At 52.1% G+C, this 19,497-nt stretch overlaps 1 protein-coding gene across 1 annotated transcript in view; it reads left to right on the top strand.

Annotated features, from left to right (window-relative positions):
* Positions 1-19,497, top strand: part of RAB6B (RAB6B, member RAS oncogene family) — a 58,459-nt gene that overhangs the window by 19,467 nt on the left and 19,495 nt on the right. Inside the window, exon 2 of the mRNA XM_043474373.1 lies at positions 8,329-8,387. Coding sequence (XP_043330308.1) covers positions 8,329-8,387 — 59 coding nt within the window. The remainder of the gene's footprint in view (positions 1-8,328; positions 8,388-19,497) is intronic.

Genomic DNA, 19,497 nt, shown 5'->3' on the forward strand with positions numbered 1-19,497 from the left:
GTTTCTGAGTACAGGGTGGCAGGGCGTGTGCAGTGGGAGCCTGGCCCTTGGGCCTCCATGCTTGTCCACCTTGCAGGAGGGTGGGGCTGAGTTTTCTGGTTGTGAAAACAGAACAAAAGGAAACAAGAATCCGACAGATGAAGCTCATGTCTCCAGCTGTTGTTCTTGTCACCGCAGGGCCTGGGGGCTGTGTACCCCATGGGCAGGCAGTAATGGGGGACTTTGTGGACAGGGTGTGCCGGGGAATGGTGGAACCCTCTTCCCAGGCCCTGCAGAGCAGGGACACTAAACAGGGAGGGCGTGGCCACCTTCCCAGCATCAGGAGGAGGACTGGACCCCTTGGTGGGCAGCCCTTCCCAGCATCTCCCATCTATGTTCTAGAAACTGAGCGGATGGGAGATCTGAGTCAGCCAGGCCCATCCTAGGAGTGGGTTGCTTGGCCTGATCCTTGGGGAGTCAGATTTGCCTTTTTAGCTCCGAGTGACAGACCTCTGTGACAGCTGTGGACATTTCTGCTACCGGGGCTGGCTGATAGGGGCTCTGGGCCAAGGATGCAGAGACTCTTTCCCTTCTCTAAAAACACAGGCGACTAAGAGGAGGGCAGCCCGCCACAGCAGCCTGGAGATGGCAGTGAGCCCTGCCACAGCTTTCCTACCTCCCACCCTGGGCCAGCCCTTTGACCCCAAGGAGGACCAGACGGGATCCACCGACCATTCAATGGCACACCTACACTGGTGTGGGCAGTAAACATGAGCATGCCACAGAGAACAGATTTTGGGGCAAGTTTCGGGGATGGCTTAGTGAGGGGGAGACTCTTCTGGTGGGGCATATGCTGCCAGGCCTTGGCAGACCCTCCATCAAGTCTCCAGCTCATTTCTTGTGCTCTGTCTCACATTTTGCCCCATTCCTGGCCCTCATGGAAATCTCTCTACCTCCATCCCCCTCCACCCACACCTGCTGTAGAGATGACAGGGCAGAGAGGAGTCCTTCATGGAGGGAGACAATGTTGCATTGGGGTCTGAGGGTTCACAGCCTACTCAGGTGTCACCCTGTGACCCGGGTGCCAGCTGTACCCCGGAACTCTCATGGGCACTGACCCCAAAGTCCTGGGAGTCTTTGGCTTCAGGTGGTAGCAGTGATGAGATGTGGGTAAGGGACAGCTGTGTGCAGAGGACGCCTTAGCCTCATGTCACCAGACCCGTCTGGTCACTCCCCTGGGAATGTCACTCCCCTGATGTCTTGTCTCCACCCGTCAAGACCCAGCCCAAGTGCCACCTCCTGCAGGTGGTTGTTCAGTCACTCAGTCATGTCTGACTCAGTGACCCCATGGACTGTAAGCTTCCCTGTCCTTCACTATCTCCTGGAGTTTACTCATGTCCATTGAGTTGGTGATACCATCCAACCATCTCATCCTCTGTCGTCTCCTTCTCTTCCTGCCTTCAATCTCTCCCAGCATCAGGGTCTTTTCCTTTATGGTTAATGTTACTTGCACTGTATATAAGAAGTAATTACTGGATTTTTCTGCTTCCATTTCAACTTTGGAAACAGGTATTAATAGTTTCTTATGAAGTTACACATACACAAACCCTCTGATCTAGCAATTGTTACTTCTAGGTTTTTCCCCAAGAGAAATGAAAACATAGATCCATAAAAAAAAAAAAATGTGGGCACAAATGTTCATAGCACTTTTACTCATTTTATTCTTGTTGAGTCACTAAGTCATGTCCGACTCTTGCCCATTCCATACACTGCAGTGCACCAGGCTTCCCTTGTCCTTCACTATCTCCTGGAGTTTGCTCACACTCATGTTCATTGAGTCGGTGATGCTGTCTAACCATCTCATCCTCTGCTGCCCCCTTCTTTTGCCTTCAGTCTTTCCCAGCATCAAGGTTTTTTTCCACTGAGTTGGCTCTTTGCATCAGGCGGCCAAAGTATTAAAGCTTCAGCTTCAACATTAGTTCTTCCAATGAATATTCAGTGTTGATTTCCTTTAGGATTGACTGGTTTGATCTCCTTGCAGTCCAAGGGACTCTCAAGAGTCTTCTCCAGCACCACAGTTTGAATGCATCAATTCTTTGGTGCTCAGCCTTCTTTATGGTCCAACTCTCACATCTATATATGACTACTGGAAAAACCATAGCTTTGACCATATGAACATTTGTTGGCAAAGTAATGTCTCTGCTTTTTAATATGCAGTCTAGGTTTGTTACAGCTTCCTACAGGACACCTCTGCAATTCCCCAGCAGACAGTGACCTTGTGTTTTTTTTTTTTCTTGGCCTCTCAGTAGCCCTGTCTCAAGTTGCCTGCCATCTTGGGTGTTTGCACCTGAATCTTGCTCCATCAGCTCAGCTGGGCTGCTGCTGCAGGGCAAAGGGTCATCTGCTTTTCACTGTGGATTCTTGCCCAGTCTGGGCCTAGCACAGAGTGAGCCCCCAGGGATATTTGAGCGAGTAGAGATGCCTCACGTCCTCTGCTGCTACCTAGAAGCCATTTGAAGTTACAAAAATCCATTTATCTGGGGCCTGCACTGAGATGGGGAGTGGGGGTCATGGGAGGCTGGGGAAGTAAGTCGCCCCATGGCTGAGATCCAGGTGAGTGCTGCTGGCTATAGCTTTGACTATAGCATTGACTATACGGACGTTGGTCGGCAAAGTGATACTCTACTTTTTAATACGAAATTTAGGCTTGTCATAGCTTTCCTTTCAAGGATCAAGTGTCTTAATTTCATGGCTGCAGTCACCATCTGCAGTGATTTTGGAGGCCAAGAAAATAAAATCTGTCACTGCTTCCATTTTATCCCCTTCTATTTGACATGAATTGATGAAACCGATGCCATCATCTTCGTTTTTGAATGTTGAGTTTCAAGCCAGCTTTTTCACTCTCCTCTTTCACCGTTATCAAGAGTCTCTTTAGTTCCTCTTCACTTTCTGCCATTAGAATGGTATCATCTGCATCTCTGAGGTTGTTGATATTTCTCCTGGCAACCACTCCAAAATTTAGTGGCTCAAGACAACGAGGCTATATTCTTTGCTCAGGAATCTATAGTTTGGGCAGGTCCTAGCAGGGAAACGGTGTCTCTGTCCCACTTTAATGGCTCCAAGGCTGGGCTTGAGTCATCTGAGGGCTCGCCCACCCACAGGTCTGCTGACTGGGGGGTCTCCATTTCTTGCCGTGTGGGTGTCTCCGTGTGGTCCTCCTGTGTGTAGGCTGCCTTTGGCATCCTCTCAGCATGGCAGCTGGGTTGGAGGGCTAGCTTCCAGAGTGTGAGGGGGCTGGAGCTCTCCAGACAGAAGCTGTGCTGCCTTTTTAACCTTGCCTTTGGAGTCACACACAGTGCCATTTCTGCCATAGTCATACGCCCGCAAACTTCCCCCCAGAGAGAGTGGCAGAGGTGCCCTGTGAGGAGAGCACGTGGGCTGGGGTGTCTTTTGTGAGCCATCACGGGCATTATGATCCGCCACACCTTTCCCACCGCCTCTCTGCGTAAGACCCTTCGGAAGCTCCTGCCATCCCTGGGAGGGAACTGTGCTCCGCGCTGTAGCCACAGGCCTGGCCATCTAGCCCTGTCCCACTGGGCTTGCTTCTGATCTGGGTTTAACCCAGTGCCCATACAGAGCTTCCTTGGACAGTGTTGGTTATCTATCCCTCACACACCTGGTTTGGCCCCATTTCCCCGGAGACCAAGGTCAGATGTGGACCTCGAGGGCGCCAGTGTGTCCCCATGGCTCCTGGCCAGGCTGCTGCCCCTCCTTCACTGCGATTAGCTTGTTGCCTCCCATCCCACCGCCTCACACAAGCTTCTTGTCTCCCTGCCTCAGTGCTCACGCTGTGCCCTCTGCCTGAAATACCTCTTCTCCTCCAAACCCCCATTTCCCCGTCGGGCTGCTCCCCACCCCTTGTGGCCTTCCTGACTGCCAAGCCGCACCCCCACCCCAGGACCCCTGCCCTTTGTGACCTCCCGCTCTGCTGCTGCCCAGACCTTTCCATAAACCAGCGCCACTTCCTGCACGAGGCGAGGTCTTAGGCGTCATACCTGGGTTTATACGTCAGTACCTCTGCTTCCCAGCCTCATGACCTTGGAGACAAGAACCACCGTATTGGATCCCGATGAGGATTAATGAGGAAAACTAAGAATTTCTTGTCTGGTGCTGAGTAGAAGTTCAGTAAGAACGTTTCCATTCCTTCTTTCTGGAGCCTCCTAGTAAGTGCTCAGGATGAAATTTCTCACCCTCATTTGGGTGAAAGAGGGAAAATGCATCTCCCTGCTTAATCATGTGGGCCTAAACTGCCAGAAGATTATGAGAATATTGCTGAGCTGTGAGCAGAGAGGAAAAAGCTCAGTAATGATTTGCTTGCTTAATTTTAATAAAATCCTGCCAAAAGAGCTGAATCTTTGCTCCTGAAAAGAGCTCTGCATTGCTGTGGTGGTATCTGAGAGCTGTCCTTAGGGCAGTGGGGCAATGTGGTATCTGAGAGCTGTCCTTAGGGCAGTGGGGCAATGTGACCTTGAGAACAGAGCTATGTGGGCAGGATGGCCCTCCCAGAGGATGCAGGGGGCCGCAGAAGGATGGGGGGCCTCAGGGGAGGGCCTCCTTCCCCTTCCCACCCAGCCCTGTCAGCTGCTTGAATGCGCGGCCCCTCTTGGGCTCCCCTTGGCCACACCCCAGTGGCCGTGGCCAGTCAGGGGATGGCTCCAGCTGTCCGGCAGCTCTTGGTGGTGAGCCTGAGAGTGACCCGGTGGGTGGGCTCTCCATATCCAGGTTCCAGCACCTTCCACCTGGGGCAGTTGTTGAGGGTGGGGTGTGGGGTCAGGAAGAGGCCTCTGCCCTTCAGGCGAAGAGGAATGTAGATGTGGGGGCCCCTTTACCTGCCCCACTTCTCGACGTGACACAGGGCATCAGTGGGTGAGGGGCTCCTTGGTGAAGCTCTGTCTCAGGGCCCTGGGGGCAAAGTGTGGAGGCTCCTTTCCCACTGCTGGTGCCAGACAGCATTGCCCGGGGCTCTACTCTGAGGGGTGGTTGGTCCCCTTCAGGCTGGTGAGCCCCGCCCTGGAGCCCCCGAGGCCACGGATCAGGGTGGAGGCCCGGAGGTCAGTCTTACCCAAATTGGGGCTGGGGCAGGACACGCTGGCCACGGACACTTGCCTGCAGTGAAGGGTGCAGACCGAGGCCGAGGCGAGGAGGAGGCCTCCAAGCAGGGAGGCCAAGTTGACAGGTTCAGACAGAGTCTGAGCCACACCGGCCCGGCAGCCATGGAAAGAGTATGGGTGGTCTTGGGGAAGCTCTGAGGCAGGGAAGAGGAGGGCTTCTGTTCTGAGAAATGAAAAAACTGACCTGGAAGAATGGGAAGAACTCATTCCCTTTTGCATCAAATCCATAATGAGGTTGTCATTCAGTCCAGGCCTCAGTTTGGGGTGCTACACCCCAGGTGTCTTAAACCATCCATCCTTGATTTTCTAAGCCTGCCTTTTGCCTGAATTCCTAGTTTCTGGCCTTCTAGGTTGGGTCAAGCACTGCCCGAGTAGGGGGAAACCTGCCTCCTGCCCATCCCGAGGAAAAGGTTCGTTGGCTTAGGCGAAGCTATTCCTGGAGCTCCATGACGTCTACAGCAGTGGCAGTGATGACCTGGCAGAATCCTGTAGCCCAGCATGACCCAGAGATGCTGAGGAGCGTGAGGCACAGGAACTCAGTTCCTGGTCCAACCTCCTTATCCTGGCCCCACTCAGCTCTGGCCCTGGGCAAGGAGCTGTCAGCTTGTTTCCCCTTGTATAAAATGGAGGTGCATAAGTACCCGACTCAGAGTTGAGGACTAGCCAGGGTAGTCTTAGGGGCTTAGTGTTGCTGCAAGCACAGAAGTCCTACAGGCTTTAGGCAGGCGGGTGTCCCCGTCTCCCCTGTTTATTGCTGCCGTGTAAATCTGTGCCTGGCACAGCCCCTGTGGTGTGTCTGACACGACCTCCGTAAATACAGGGTTCAGGTGTCATCTTTTATTGGGTCTGTGAGAAAGCTGAGAAAATACTGACACTGGCCAGGACCCCAAACCTAAAAGGTTGTCCTGTGCGGTCCCCAAAATGCTACTCGTTTCTTGGGCGTTTTCTCCTCCTGCCTCACCGTTACCCTGGAAGCCACTGTGGAGCCACTGGTCGTGGCTGGTGCCCCGAGAAGGGACTTGGCAGAGAAGCCTCGCAGAGATTTCTGCTCTCTCGGCTCCTCCACAAGCTTCCTGTTCCCTCCGTGGCTTTTAGGGGTTCTGCTGTCTCTCCTGCCTGTCCTAGGGAGGAGCCTGTTGGAGAAAAGGACCGTGCCCCTTCCCCGAGGGGTAAGGTGCTGTGTGTCACCACAGACAGGAGCTCCCAGCGGGCCGGCAGTGCCTCTTTTCCTGAGGCGGCAGGAACTTGCCATTGCTCTTGGAAGAGGAGGATCCACGCGCTCCCTGATTCCATCCTCTTCCTGCTGGCTTGGGGTTGCCCCACTTCTCACTCTGGGTTCCCCTAAACAGTTAACAGCCATGCGTTTCTGAGGCCTCAGAGTCAATCCTCCCAGTGTGGGAAGCCCCCACTTCTCATTTTCATGTGAATTTAAGCAGAGATTTAAAGCAATTGGAAAGCACTTCACAGATTTAACTTGTACTGGATGCTCAAAGGGCATTTCCAGGTAAACTTAGCCAAGAGATCCTGAGTGTATTACTGCTCACCCCAGAGATGTTCAGCAGAGAAATGGGGCTATTCTGACAGCAGCAGACATACTGCAGTTCAGTCCTGGCACTACCTGAGCTAAGCTGGCATCAGACTGCTCAGGTTTAGGTGGGGGACTCACAGTCCCCCACTAGACTGACACCCACCTCAGACACCAGCTGTGAGTGAGGTCCCCAGGGGCCTGCCCTTCTGACCAACTGGCTGCAAGTCTGGGGGTTCCCACGGCCCTCCTCAGGTTCCATAATGCACCAGAACAACTCACAGAACTCAGGAAAGCACTCTTACTTACAATTATAGTTTTACCACAAAAGATATGAATCAGAAACAGCCCAGTGAAGAGACCCAAGGGGTGGAGTCTGGGCAAGTCTGGAGCCAACCTGCATGCCTTCTCCCTGTGGAAGACGACTGCCCTTTCCTTAGAAATGCCAGCTGTCAGGAGAGGGCTGCCCTTGTCTGCTGCACTGCTGAGGCTTCCGAACTGGAAAGGGACCTTTCCCAGGGGAGCCCCTGTGGGTTGCCCTGCTCCGTCTAACCAGGGACCAGCCACCCTTCCAGGTTCGGCCTGTGGACATCCCATCTGAGAACTGGGGAGAGGCAGAATGGAGAACTCTTGGGCGCTGGATCTTTTGCTCTCCCTGCCAGAGTTACCTGTCTGTCACATCCCAGAGCAGAAGGGACTCTGAGCCAAGCTCAGCGGGTCCAGTCTACCTCTGAGCCTCCCAGGGCCATAGTAGAAGCTTGGTGGGATGGTATAGCATTCCATGCTGGGCCTGACCCAACAAATGTTCCTCTATCGCCCTTCCTCCCCACCCAGATGCTCAGAGATGCTGCTACTGCATTTCTGCCACTGCCAGGCCTCAGGGGACCTGCACAGGGTTAGGTCAGAAGCCAAATTCTGCAGTTTGGGAAATCAGAAGTGTTTACGGGATTCCCCAGAGACGTCCTTTTTCCCTTAGTCCTACAAGTAGTTCTCAGATGGAGATGTTACTGCCCTTAGAGGGATTTGCAGATGTGCAGGGGAGTCCTTGCTTGTCACAATGACTGGGGATCCCACTGGCACTTACCCAGCAAGGTCCAGGGATGTTAAATATCCAGTGAGGAGCTGGGCAGTCAGGTACACATTTTGAAGAATAGTCCTGCCCATGAGAGACACTGGGGAATGACCTATTTACTTCCCCTGCCTTCTGGTTCCTTGGAGAGTCACCTTCCTCATCAGTCCCCAGGCTAAAATAAAAGAGCATGCCTCTATCCCAGCCTGTGACCAAGGGCAAGGTGTTATTTCCAGGTGAATGTAGGCCTGTGACAGAAGCATTCTGTAATGCACACACTTTCTCTGATTGTTCTTATATGGCTCTTATGGGTCAAGGAAGACCTGGATTTGTGTGGTAAGTGTTCACAGAGTAGGCAGAGGCCTCCTCCTTGGTGCCTGGCAGGAAGTCCTCTGCAGCCCACCCGATGTTGACTTGGATACCTCACCTCAGTGTCCCTCTCTGGGGTCCCACCTCCCACTGTTTCTGCATCTCATCTTTTCCTCTGGGCTTTTTTGATTTCATTATTTGTTTTCATTGCATGAAGTGTATTTAGAGGAGCCTAGCCGGAATCACAGCTGAACCCCTCTCTTTTTGTTTTACAGTCGGGAAGACATCTCTGATCACACGGTTCATGTACGACAGCTTCGACAACACGTACCAGGTGAGTTCCTGGGTCCCTGCCCCTCACTAAGCCTCATGGTGTTTGTAGCCTTGACGACTGCCTGGACACCATGCCAGCCACCCTCCCAGGACTGCTGATGCTCGAGGAAAGTAGGGTGTGCATGGGGCCCAGGACATCTATGTTGTCTTGAAGGAGCCTCCCATTTGCACCCTGGTCCCAGCCCGGTAAAGACCCTGAGCCCTTCTGAAGCTCCAAACCTCAGTAAAAAAATGTTTCCAGGAGAGAAAGGACACCTTTCAAACTGTGTTCTCCTGCCCCCATGGCACGTCTAAATCATTTACAGTGTTTGGATTCTTGGGTGTCATCATATGGAGGAGGATGGACAAGATTCTAAATGAGAGTCGTGAAAGAGCAGTAGGAGAATGTGCTTCTCTAGCGTGGCTCTTGGCTGGACCTTCACGTGTGTGCACGCACACACACACACACATGTGGTTGCAGGGGCCCTTCCTTCCCTGGAGAGACTAGTGTGATGGGCCTACACTGCTCTACGTGGGCAGGAGGCTAGATGAAGTGATCTGTGTGCTCCTGGCTCTCAAGGGAGATCTGGAGTCAGACAGAAATGGCTCCAGGAACTGAAGGCTGAGCTCTTGAAGGTCAGTAACATTTTACTTTTCTGGCACCATGGCTGAGTGGTGAGGCTCGTCAAATGAAGTGAATTTCCCCTGCAACTATAGCTTTTATCATAAGGCACCAAACTTAATCATTTCAACTATTTTTAAGAAAAAATTTATTATTCCTTAAGACAGACAAATAATAGTGCATTTTTCTAAGCCAGTGGGTTCTGTGAGATAGTAGTTCTAAGGGATGTTAGTAGGTGTTGTTTGAGGAAAAAAGGCAAGAGACTCAGGATCACTGGTGAATAGAATTCTACTGCAGGACTTCTCAGGGCCTTTACCATATCAGTATATGATTTTGATCTGCTGAAAGATGTAGTGTGCAGAGTCTCCCAGATGTATTTGATCATGGAATCCTTCTGTCATTGAGTCCTCAAAGGATAAATATTTATAGAACACCCTGGGGACTGTTGTGCTAAGAGGTATCCCCACGTTCCCAGACTTACAGAACATGCAGAGCACAGCTCACTGCCAATTATAGTTCTGTGTCTACTCTTTAATCTGTCTGTCTCACTCTGGACCAGTCAGCATCTTTGCCTAAATACAGCCCCTTTCTCTGCCTCCCTCTTAAACCTTTTTTCTTCTGCTGTCATTTGAAATACCAGATAACTAGTAGACTTGGTAAGAATTGACTAAAGGGTAAGGATGTGGGGTCCCGAGTGATGTACACAACCTGGGACATCAGCTCTGGGATGACTGTCTCAGCCACACTTTGTCTTGTTTGGTACTGGTCATGCTCTGTACCAGAGTGGGCTTGCGAGAAGCCTCTCTTCCCTGCAAGGGTAGTCATCCTGCATCACTTTACATCTAATCACAGCCCTAACTTCAGTTCTTAAGTCTGACTTGGTGTTCACTTGTGTGTGTGTGTGTGTGTGTATGTGTATGAATGATCTCACAGACATTATTTTGATTATTTGATCTTTCAAATGTTATAATACTTATAATACTTGTTGATGCCCCATTGATAATAGTGACACTCCTGGCTAGTTGGTATTCTTGGCAGTGATGGGCAGCAGAGGAGGCCTCAAGGTCTTTGCAGTGGTCCTCAAGAGTCACCGTGGTGCTTTGTTGTGGATCAAAGCCTCAACTTCTCCCCATGTTGTTTGAGTCCCTCAGAATCTCAGCCCACCTCTGTCTTCAGTGTCATCTCCCATGACCCACTGCTTGTCCTATATCCTGTGGTCCAGGGGCCTCCCCGCTTGCTGCTCCCCAGACAGTGACACTCTGAGGCCTCCAGGCCCTGGCGTATGGTGTCAGCTTTGCTGGAATGCCCTTCCCGCTCCTCCTCTCTGCTGTGAAATGTTCTTCTGATTCACCAAGGCTCAAGCACACGTCTGCCTGTGGTTGGGCCATGCCTGTGCTCTGTGCCCCGTGGCTGGGCCGTCCCCATGCTCTGTGCCCCGTGGTTGGGTCATGGCCATGCTCTGTGCCCGTGGCTAGGCCGTCCCCATGCTCTGTGCCCGTGGCTGGGCCGTCCCCATGCTCTGTGCCCCGTGGTTGGGTCATGCCCATGCTCTGTACCTATGGTTGGGTCATGCCCAGGCTCTGTGCCCCGTGGCTGGGCTGTCCCCATGCTCTGTGCCCCGTGGCTGGGCTGTGCCATGCTCTGTGCCCGTGGCTGGGCCGTCCCCATGCTCTGTGCCCCGTGGCTGGGCCGTGCCTCGCTCTGTGCCCCATGGCTGGGCCGTCCCCATGCTCTGTGCCTGTGGCTGGGCCGTCCCCATGCTCTGTGCCCTGTGGCTGGGCCGTCCCCATGCTCTGTGCCCGTGGCTGGGTCATGCCCATGCTCTGTGCCCATGGCTGGGTCATGCCCATGCTCTGTGCCCCGTGGCTGGGCTGTCCCCATGTTCTGTGCCCCGTGGCTGGGCCGTGCCTCGCTCTCTGCCCCGTGGCTGGGCCGTCCACATGCTCTGTGCCCCGTGGCTGGGCCGTGCCTCGCTCTGTGCCCCGTGGCTGGGCTGTCCCCATGCTCTGTGCCTGTGGCTGGGCCGTCCCCATGCTCTGTGCCCTGTGGCTGGGCCGTCCCCATGCTCTGTGCCCCGTGGCTGGGCTGTCCCCATGGTCTGTGCCCCGTGGCTGGGCTGTGCCATGCTCTGTGCCTATGGCTGGGAAGTCCCCATGCTCTGTGCCCCATGGCTGGGCTGTGCCATGCTCTGTGCCTATGGATGGGCAGTCCCCATGCTCTGTGCCTGTGGCTGGGCCGTCCCCATGCTCTGTGCCCGTGGCTGGGCCGTGCCTCGCTCTGTGCCCATGGCTGGGCCGTCCCCATGCTCTGTGCCCTGTGACTGGGCCGTGCCTTGCTCTGTGCCCCATGGTTGGGTCATGCCCATGCTCTGTGCCCCGTGGCTGGGCTGTCCCCATGCTCTGTGCCCGTGGCTGGGCCATGCCTCGCTCTGTGCCCATGCCTGGGCCGTCCCCATGCTCTGTGCCCCGTGGCTGGGCCGTCCCCATGCTCTGTGCCCGTGGCTGGGCCGTGCCTCGCTCTGTGCCCATGGCTGGGCCGTCCCCATGCTCTGTGCCCTGTGACTGGGCCGTGCCTTGCTCTGTGCCCCATGGTTGGGTCATGCCCATGCTCTGTGCCCGTCTGCAGCTCCCTCTGCCCAGCGCACTGTCCTCCTGGCTCGACAGGAACTCCGTCTGCTTCGGCTGCTGAATGGGCTCTTGGCTTGGCTGAGACCAGAACCCTCAGATTCAATGCTGCGTTCTTGGGCCCTCTCAGGGCCTGCCCACAGCTGGTGTCAGGGGCCTCTTCATACCACAGTGGCTTCGGGAGGGACTGTCTGCCTTGCTTTTTAGACCCCATCAGGCTAAGTTGCCACAGTGGCCCAGTGTCAATGTCCAATGTCGTGGAAACAAGCAATGAAAGCCCAAGTGCCCTCCTCCCCGCAGGCTTTTCTGACTTCTTTTTTTTGGACTGCAGGTGGAATTTCTTTCCCAATACCTTCTAAAATGGTAATTAGGCTGGGAGGCTGGGGCTCCAATTCTGTGCGCACACAGGCCCATTTTAATAAATTCTCTGGAGATGGAGAGAGGGAAATGTTATTTTTTCTTAACATGATGGCAGAGACACTTGGGAAGTAGACACCAACCCCGAGGGCTCTGGGGATATTCCCAGTTGTCCGCTGCACGGTGATCACTCCCCAGCACTGCCCACTCATACCTCAGGTATCAGCCCTTTAGCCCAGCATTGCCCTCCCCCCCCACCGGCCTTGATTGGCTGAGGTGCCCAGACAGTTTTCAGGACTGACTCCCTCACTCCCATCTTCGCTGTGTGTCTCTGGCTCTGTCTCCTGTCCCCTCCCCTGCTCATGTACTCTGACAACACGTTTGCCACGTGCTTCCTCTGTGTTGGCCACAGAATCTGGCTGTGCCTTGAGCCAGGGCATGGAGGGTAGAGGGTGTTCAACCTCATCCTGTGTGACAGCAAGTCCCCCCCACCCCTGGCCATGTCTGGGGCTGAACTTGCCTGTGGCCCCTGGGGGGCTGGTGTGAGGATCTGGGCATGCAGAGCGGGGTTCCCCACCAGACCTGTCTGGGATTCTGCTGATGAGGCTGTGGCGGCCCTAGAATCTCGATGGGGCTTGGGCTCATGGGGCAGAGTGGAGAGCTACTGGGGCTTCCTGAAGGCTGGCTCTGATGGGATCAAAGAAGCCAGAGTTTGTAGGAGACGGGCCTGGGGGCCTGGGCCAGGGCAGGATGGCAGTTGCAGCAGGGCCCACAGACTTGGGGCAGCTCTGGGAGTGGAAGGGCAGGGAGGGGCATCACTCATCAGTCATGCAGGGCTGGGTGAGGGGGCCTGGGCCAAGCCCGGGCTGGACACACAGAATCGTGGGAGCAGAGTAGGCCTGTGGGGTGCAGAGGAGCGAGAGGCTTGAGCGGGCCCTGGGTTTCTGTCCAGATACTCCAGAAGAGTATCGGTACCATCAACACAAAGGAAAACGAGAAGTCGAGTGGGAAGTAATGATGGAACAGCCAAGTGAAGATGTTTGAAAATGGCTGTTATGTGAGTGGGTCCAGGAAGGGCTGGCAGGATCTGGATCCCTGAAGCCTTAAGAGCTGATGAGTTTCCTGGGTCGGATTGTAGACAGCAGGTGGAAGGCCAGGAGGAAAGGCCTTTCTCCATAAAATCCAAGGTGCCACGTGTCCTTAGGTGGTGTTCAGGTAACCACCCGGCACCCGAGGAGACAGGGGAGGGTCTTCACCCCTGTCGAGGTGGGCAGAGTGGGGTCGCACACTGAGGGGAACTGAGTCACACACTGAGTCCGCACATCCTCTGATATTGGCTCCTTCTTTTCCTTCAAAACAATGCTGCCTTCCGAGGCCTGGGTTGAAATCCCACCTCTGTCACTTAGCTGAGGGTCTGGGCTAGCATCCCAGTTTCTTAGTATTGCGTTTTTTAATCCAGAAATTATTTGGATGGCATTTAACCCCTACATCACCTAGACCAGTGGCCTCAAACTTCAGCAGTAGGAAAGTGGTCAATCTGTATTTAAAGCATAGCAGCATGGACGCCTTAAAGCCTAGATGATGGGAAATTTTAGACCAGAAATACTGTTGATACAAATGTGCATTACCATGCTCTGTAGAGAGCAATACTAAACAACAACTCCACTGCAAATGAAGTGGATGATGATGAAGTGAAGTGAACAATAACTTGCTCACAAGTGTTTGTGTGGGAAACCGTGGCCCTCCTACCCATGCCTGCACGTGCATCTATGCAGAGTCCCCAGACTTCTGGCAGAACACTGAACTCTGTCTTCGGCCAACTCTAGCAACACAGTGATTTTATCATTATTAATACAGTTAAGAGTTTCATGTTTCACAAATAGTAGGTTCTGTGGTCAAAATGTGAGGCGACACTCTTATACGGTGAAATACCCCTAAATGTCAGGCAGCTTGGCAAGATGACCCTGCCCTCAGACACCGATTGGAGCAGCACCGGTCACCCAGGTGCTCCATTTGGACATTTACCTAGGACTGGTCTGAGGGCAGATTGACTGTGACATCTTTTCTTTCCCTCCCTCCTCTCCTCTGGCTTCTCTTCCACTCTTTTGTCAAGCATATTACAATTAGCTATGTGGTCAGCCTCTAGTACAGAAGGCTGACTACCCTGGCTTAAACAAGGGAGGGTTTCGGGTTTTCAGGTGCAAGAAGTCACAGCAGGCCTTGAGATGCCCCAGCTGTGTGGTGATGCCATCAGGCACATCCCAGGCCCCTGGGCATTCTGTTTTGCCTTCTTGTTCTGTGGGTTCGTATCTTCATGCAGCTTGGCTGTTGCTGCTTCAGACATCAACCTGTGCATTCAAGGCAGAAAAAAAAGGATAGCAAGAACTTCCCTAGAATCCCATCCCCCTCCAGCAGACTGCAGCTTGTGTCTTATTGGCCAGAACTGAGTCATCTGATCACCATTACCCTCTAGAGAGGCTGGGAAAGCAGTTTTTCTTTTACAGTTTCCAGGCCTGCAAGGGAGTGGGAGCTTGCCAGTTGATATTCAGGGGAAGTCCAATAGCACCTGCTAGTGTTCATAAGTGAAGTGGCCCCATCATATAACTCTGGCCCAGGTTTTAGTAATCCTTCCTAATTTACTTTGTGGGTTGCTTATAGATGCACTTAAAAGTTCTCCCCCTAGAACCTCTTTCTCCCTGAGAGCCGAGGAGAGGGCTTGTGCATTGGATCCATTTGTGAGCCTGTGGGAGAGCTCTCAGGGGAGCTTCAGGCCACACATCCCTCTGCATCTGTGTAGCTTTTGGAAGAATTGACTAATTTTGATGAAACTTAACCCCTTATTTGGGCTTCCCAGGTGGCACTCGTGGTAAAGAACCTGCCTGCCAATGCAGAAGACATAAGCGACGCAGGTTCCATCCCTGGGTCAGGGAGATCCCCTGGAGGAGGGCATGGCAACACACTCCAGTACTCTTGCCTGGAGAATCCCAGGGACAGAGGAGCCTGGCGGGCTACAGTCCATGGGGTCACACAGAGTCGGACATGACTGAAGCGACTTGCATGCACACTACAACCCCTTGTTTAAAGTTGGAAAGTATATATTGTTGGTTGATGTTTTAGAGCACAGTCAGGAAATGAAAGAGCAGTCAATACATATTTATATTGGTTGGTAAGTAGCACAAGCCAGTTCCCTTTGGGAGGAAAGTGGCCACGGGGGACTGTGTAACCTTTGAGGCTAAAGCATCGGAAGGAATCCAGGTACCTGCCCTGTGGCCTTCCAGCCAACCGCCCCTCCCCCAGGGTACTTGGTTGAGCTGCTGGCCAGGCCAGACCCTGCCCAGCGTGTTTTCCAGAAGCTGTTGTCTCCCTCCCCTGCTGCACCGACTTGCTGGTCTGAATCCCTGAGTTTCACCAGCTTCATTTGCATGCTCATTTGCATGACTTTATCCTGATACTCTCCTCTGAGGGTTGGTAGTGCAGGGCATAAACAGCAGCTTCATTGTCAAGGGCCTGCCGTGCTCAGCTGCTTTCTGCCACTTGCCAAGATGCTTCCCCAGCCATGGGCCAAGCCCTGGCCAAGGCTGAAAGAAGACATGCATACATTCCTTTTCATGATTTCTTTTCCTGAGAAGAGAATCTCGAGTCAACTTATGCAAATCACCATGCAAATTTCTACCACAGACTTTATTACTGTGTCTTGTCAGAAAGTGGATGCAAAATTACATTTCATAATAAATGCACGTAGCAAAAACGATTTCAACAAGTGCCTCAGGAAACACCTCTTTCCTTGGGCATGTGCTGGGCCAATGGGAGCTTTTGTGCAGAGGGAGGTGTATAATGTGCTATCATTCTTCACTGTGTGTCTGAGCCCCTGTTAACACTAGTTCACATACCTGCGGAAGAAGATAAACGTGGGTGCAGCTATGAAATCTGTCTTGTTAACGTTCCTCCTTTTTTGTATAAGATGAAGTGCCTGCCATTTTTCCTAAGCAGTACAGTTGGCAATATTAAAGGAATAAATAAGCACTGCCAGGTTTGGGGTGATCCAACCACAGCAGGATGCAGTCTGGCTTCCTTGGAAGGTCATCAGGCGGTAGAGGAGGCTCACCCAGCACAGCCACGGAGGGGAAGGGAGGGAAGGATCGTGGGGGTCATGGAGAGTCCCCAGAGTCAGGCCTGCTGCCCTTGTTATCCTCTTTCCATCTTTGTGGAATAGTTTCCGGCAAGAATAATTCACTGCCTACTTCATAAGAGGAAACAGAATACAGAGAGTGAATGCTGTGGTTCCTTTGGAACTCATTTCTCTGAAGGCCAGCCTTTCCTGAAGCTCTATTAACACTCATTTACTGGGGATGTGAATAGCAATTGTAAGCACCAAGATTCCCAGGACCAAGAGTTTGGGAAACAGCAGATTACATGGAATTGTTCCTGATTCTTCAGTGCAGGACTTCTCAGAACCTTTACTATGTCAGTGTGTTTCATGGCCCCCCAGTACGGGCTGGAACATGAAACCTTTCCTAGAAACACTTGCTCACAGTTCACTTTCATCCTTGTAGATGGCCTCTCTCATGAGGCTGTGTTCCACAAAACCAGCCTGAAAAACGTTATTGGAGGGTCTCCTGTAGGTTGAGTGGGTGGGTTTTTCCACAGCTTCTCTTGGAAATCCTACCATCAGTTGGTCAGTCCTCATTTTGTCTGTACGGAGTACCGTCACATAGTCTAACTCACTTGATCCAAGAGTCCTTGAGGGAAGTTATGATTGTCCCCATTTTAGAGATGGGAAGCTGAGGGTCAAAGAAGCTGTCATTGTTGCAGGACAAGCCCATTAAGGCACCGGCAGAAGTCCCTGAAAACAGACCAAGGACCCATTTGGATGAGGCACTCAGCTAGCTGCATGCCAGATCCTCCAGGGCTGGCCGTGCTCTGCCCCAGGAGGCATTGACAGAGCATCTAGGTTTGTTGTCAGAAATTTGTCCTCCTCCCGCATGGAGGCTGTTGGTCACCTCAGTCTCTTGGCCTCTGGCATCACCAGGGCTGTGTGCGTATCATTGATCTGGGCATTGATCTGCTTTCCTTCAAAGCAGAAATGACTGCCTCCCCATCTCACCTCACACTCATGCCTCACAATCTTTTTACATCTTTTTCTTTCCACCTGCACATACATAGTTGCAAGCACACCTGTGTGTCTCCACTCATCATATGTCTACTCACACACATTCATACACATGTTCCCCTCAGTACACACACACTGTATGACTTCTACTGAACTTTGAAGGGAGGTTGTGGCACATAACAGGAAATTGGCAAGATTTCTGGGGCCTTTGGTAGGAGGATGTGGCCTGCCTGTGGTGGTGGTTTAGTTGCTAAGTCATGTCTGACTCTTGCTACCCCATGAACTGTGGCCTGCCAGGCTCCTCTGTTCATGGGATTCTCCAGGCAAGAATACTGGAGTGGGTTGCCATTTCCCTCTCCAGGGGATCTTCCCGACCTAGGAATTGAACCTGGGTCTCCTGCACTGCAGGCAGATTCTTTACCAACTGAGCTGTGAGAGAAGCCCGTGGCCTGCCTGGGTAGCTAGTTATTCTTTTTGACTGGTGTTCCCATATTATCCTTCCAAACAATTCCTGCTAATCTGTTTTCAAATTCACTGACTCATCTGTCATTTGCTGTCTACTGTTAAGCATTTTAAAACTTCAGATGTTGTATTTTTTTGTTCTAAATTTGTATTTGCTTCTTTATAGTTTCTCTTTCTCTGCTGAGATTTTAAAATCTGGGCATTCATTATGAGCATATTTTTCTTTATATGCCTGAGCATAATTATATTAGCTATCTAAAAATGCTTGCTGCTTTCAGCATCTGGGTCACCTCGAGGTTGGTCTCCATTTAGTCTTTTCTTTTTTTTTTTTTGAATATGGCTTTCACTTTATAGTAGTTTTGAGTTGTATACTACACATTGTGATTAAGACTATGGATTCTGCTTGTTCCTTTGAAATAACATTCGTTGAGCCCAGATTTTCAATTCTCTTCCCTGTGGTAGGCAGCATTTTAAAGTTCTGTTCGGCTTTGTTTGCCTGTCTGTTTGGTTTTCGGTCTTAAGCTGCTTATGGTCTCTTTGGGCCAGGGATTTGAGTAGCATTTTCATGCAGAATTTGGGGTGCCCTGTCTGTGGTGTTCTCATCTCCAGGATTTTCCACATTTTCTAGCACTGTGATAGTTTTATGACCTATTCTTTTATTTTTAACCAATAAGACTATGGGTTTCTTGCCAAGTGTTAGCCCCCACCCCTCAGCTCCAGCCGGGACTGCCTTCGGGTGAATAAACAATCATAAAAACAGGAGGCTCACCCAGAGCCATTCTCTTAAGTTTTTGATTTCTCTCTAGATTCTACCTGTTTGTAAGTGCCTTCAGGTTGCTCAGAGTTTATCATTGAGGTCTGTAGGAGGGTTGGTCTGATAGGAATTCTGCCGTTGCCCAAATCAGAACCTGTCTTCCTCTGTCTGGGATTTACTCCCCCATGCCTCCAATCCACTACTTCTCCCTCCTCCTGCATGCACGCCTGTTCAGTCACTTCAGCTGTGCCAACCCCATGGACTGTAGCCCGCAGGCTTCTCTGTCCATGGGGTTCTCCAGGCAAGAATACTGGAGTGGGTTGCCATGCCTTTCTCCAGGGGATCTTCCCCACCCAGGGATTGAATCTGCGTCTCTTATGTCTCCTGCACTGGCAGGCGGGTTCTTTACCAGTAGCGCCACATGGGAAGCCCCCCCCCCCGCCTAGTGCCCCTCAATTACAATAGTCTTATCTGTCTTATCTGTGTTCTGATTAGTTCTGTGTGCTCGTCTTAGCTCCTCCACAAGTTTGGAAATTCAAGGCTGAATCCTGAACTCTGAATAGGTGTTAACCATGTGGAAGAGCATTCCAGGAGAGTGAACAGCTCCTTATACACAGGGACCAGAGTCTATTTTGGTCTGCAAATAACACATAGTAAGCACTCAAGAGTGATAAGTGAATGAGTCTTACTTACTTACACCATATGCCAGAAAGGAGCTGCCCAGGAAAGGCCATTACTGCCTTCTCCCTGTAGATCTGGCCTGTCTGGGAGTGATGGGCTAGAGCTGGCAGTCGTGTAGGGCCAGCTGCTTATGCCTTGTGTCTGGAAAAATAAATGATGCTGAGGAGCTAGAAAATTTCTGGTAATCAAGGCCATCTTAAAAGTTCTTATTTCTGTTCTGCCCTTAGCTGACTTTTCTTGTTGTTGAAATGCACATGAACTTCCTCTTAGGTGGACTCTGCCAAGCTATGGCCAATGGCCACAGATTTTGACACTAAGGAACCAGACAGGATGTGACCCCCCCCCCCCCCCCCGCCCCACACACACACTCAGTGACAGCTTCAGAAATGAAGGGACTTTAGGAAGCAGAGGGAATACGGCTCAAGTGTCAGGAGGAGGGGCTTTGCAGTCAGGGAAACCTGGGCCCTAACCCTGCCTCTGCCACCCCACCTGGACGACCTCAAGCCTGAGTGAGCCTTGGTT

The sequence above is a fragment of the Cervus canadensis genome, chromosome 7 (assembly GCF_019320065.1).
Source record: "Cervus canadensis isolate Bull #8, Minnesota chromosome 7, ASM1932006v1, whole genome shotgun sequence".
NCBI lineage: Eukaryota > Metazoa > Chordata > Mammalia > Artiodactyla > Cervidae > Cervus > Cervus canadensis.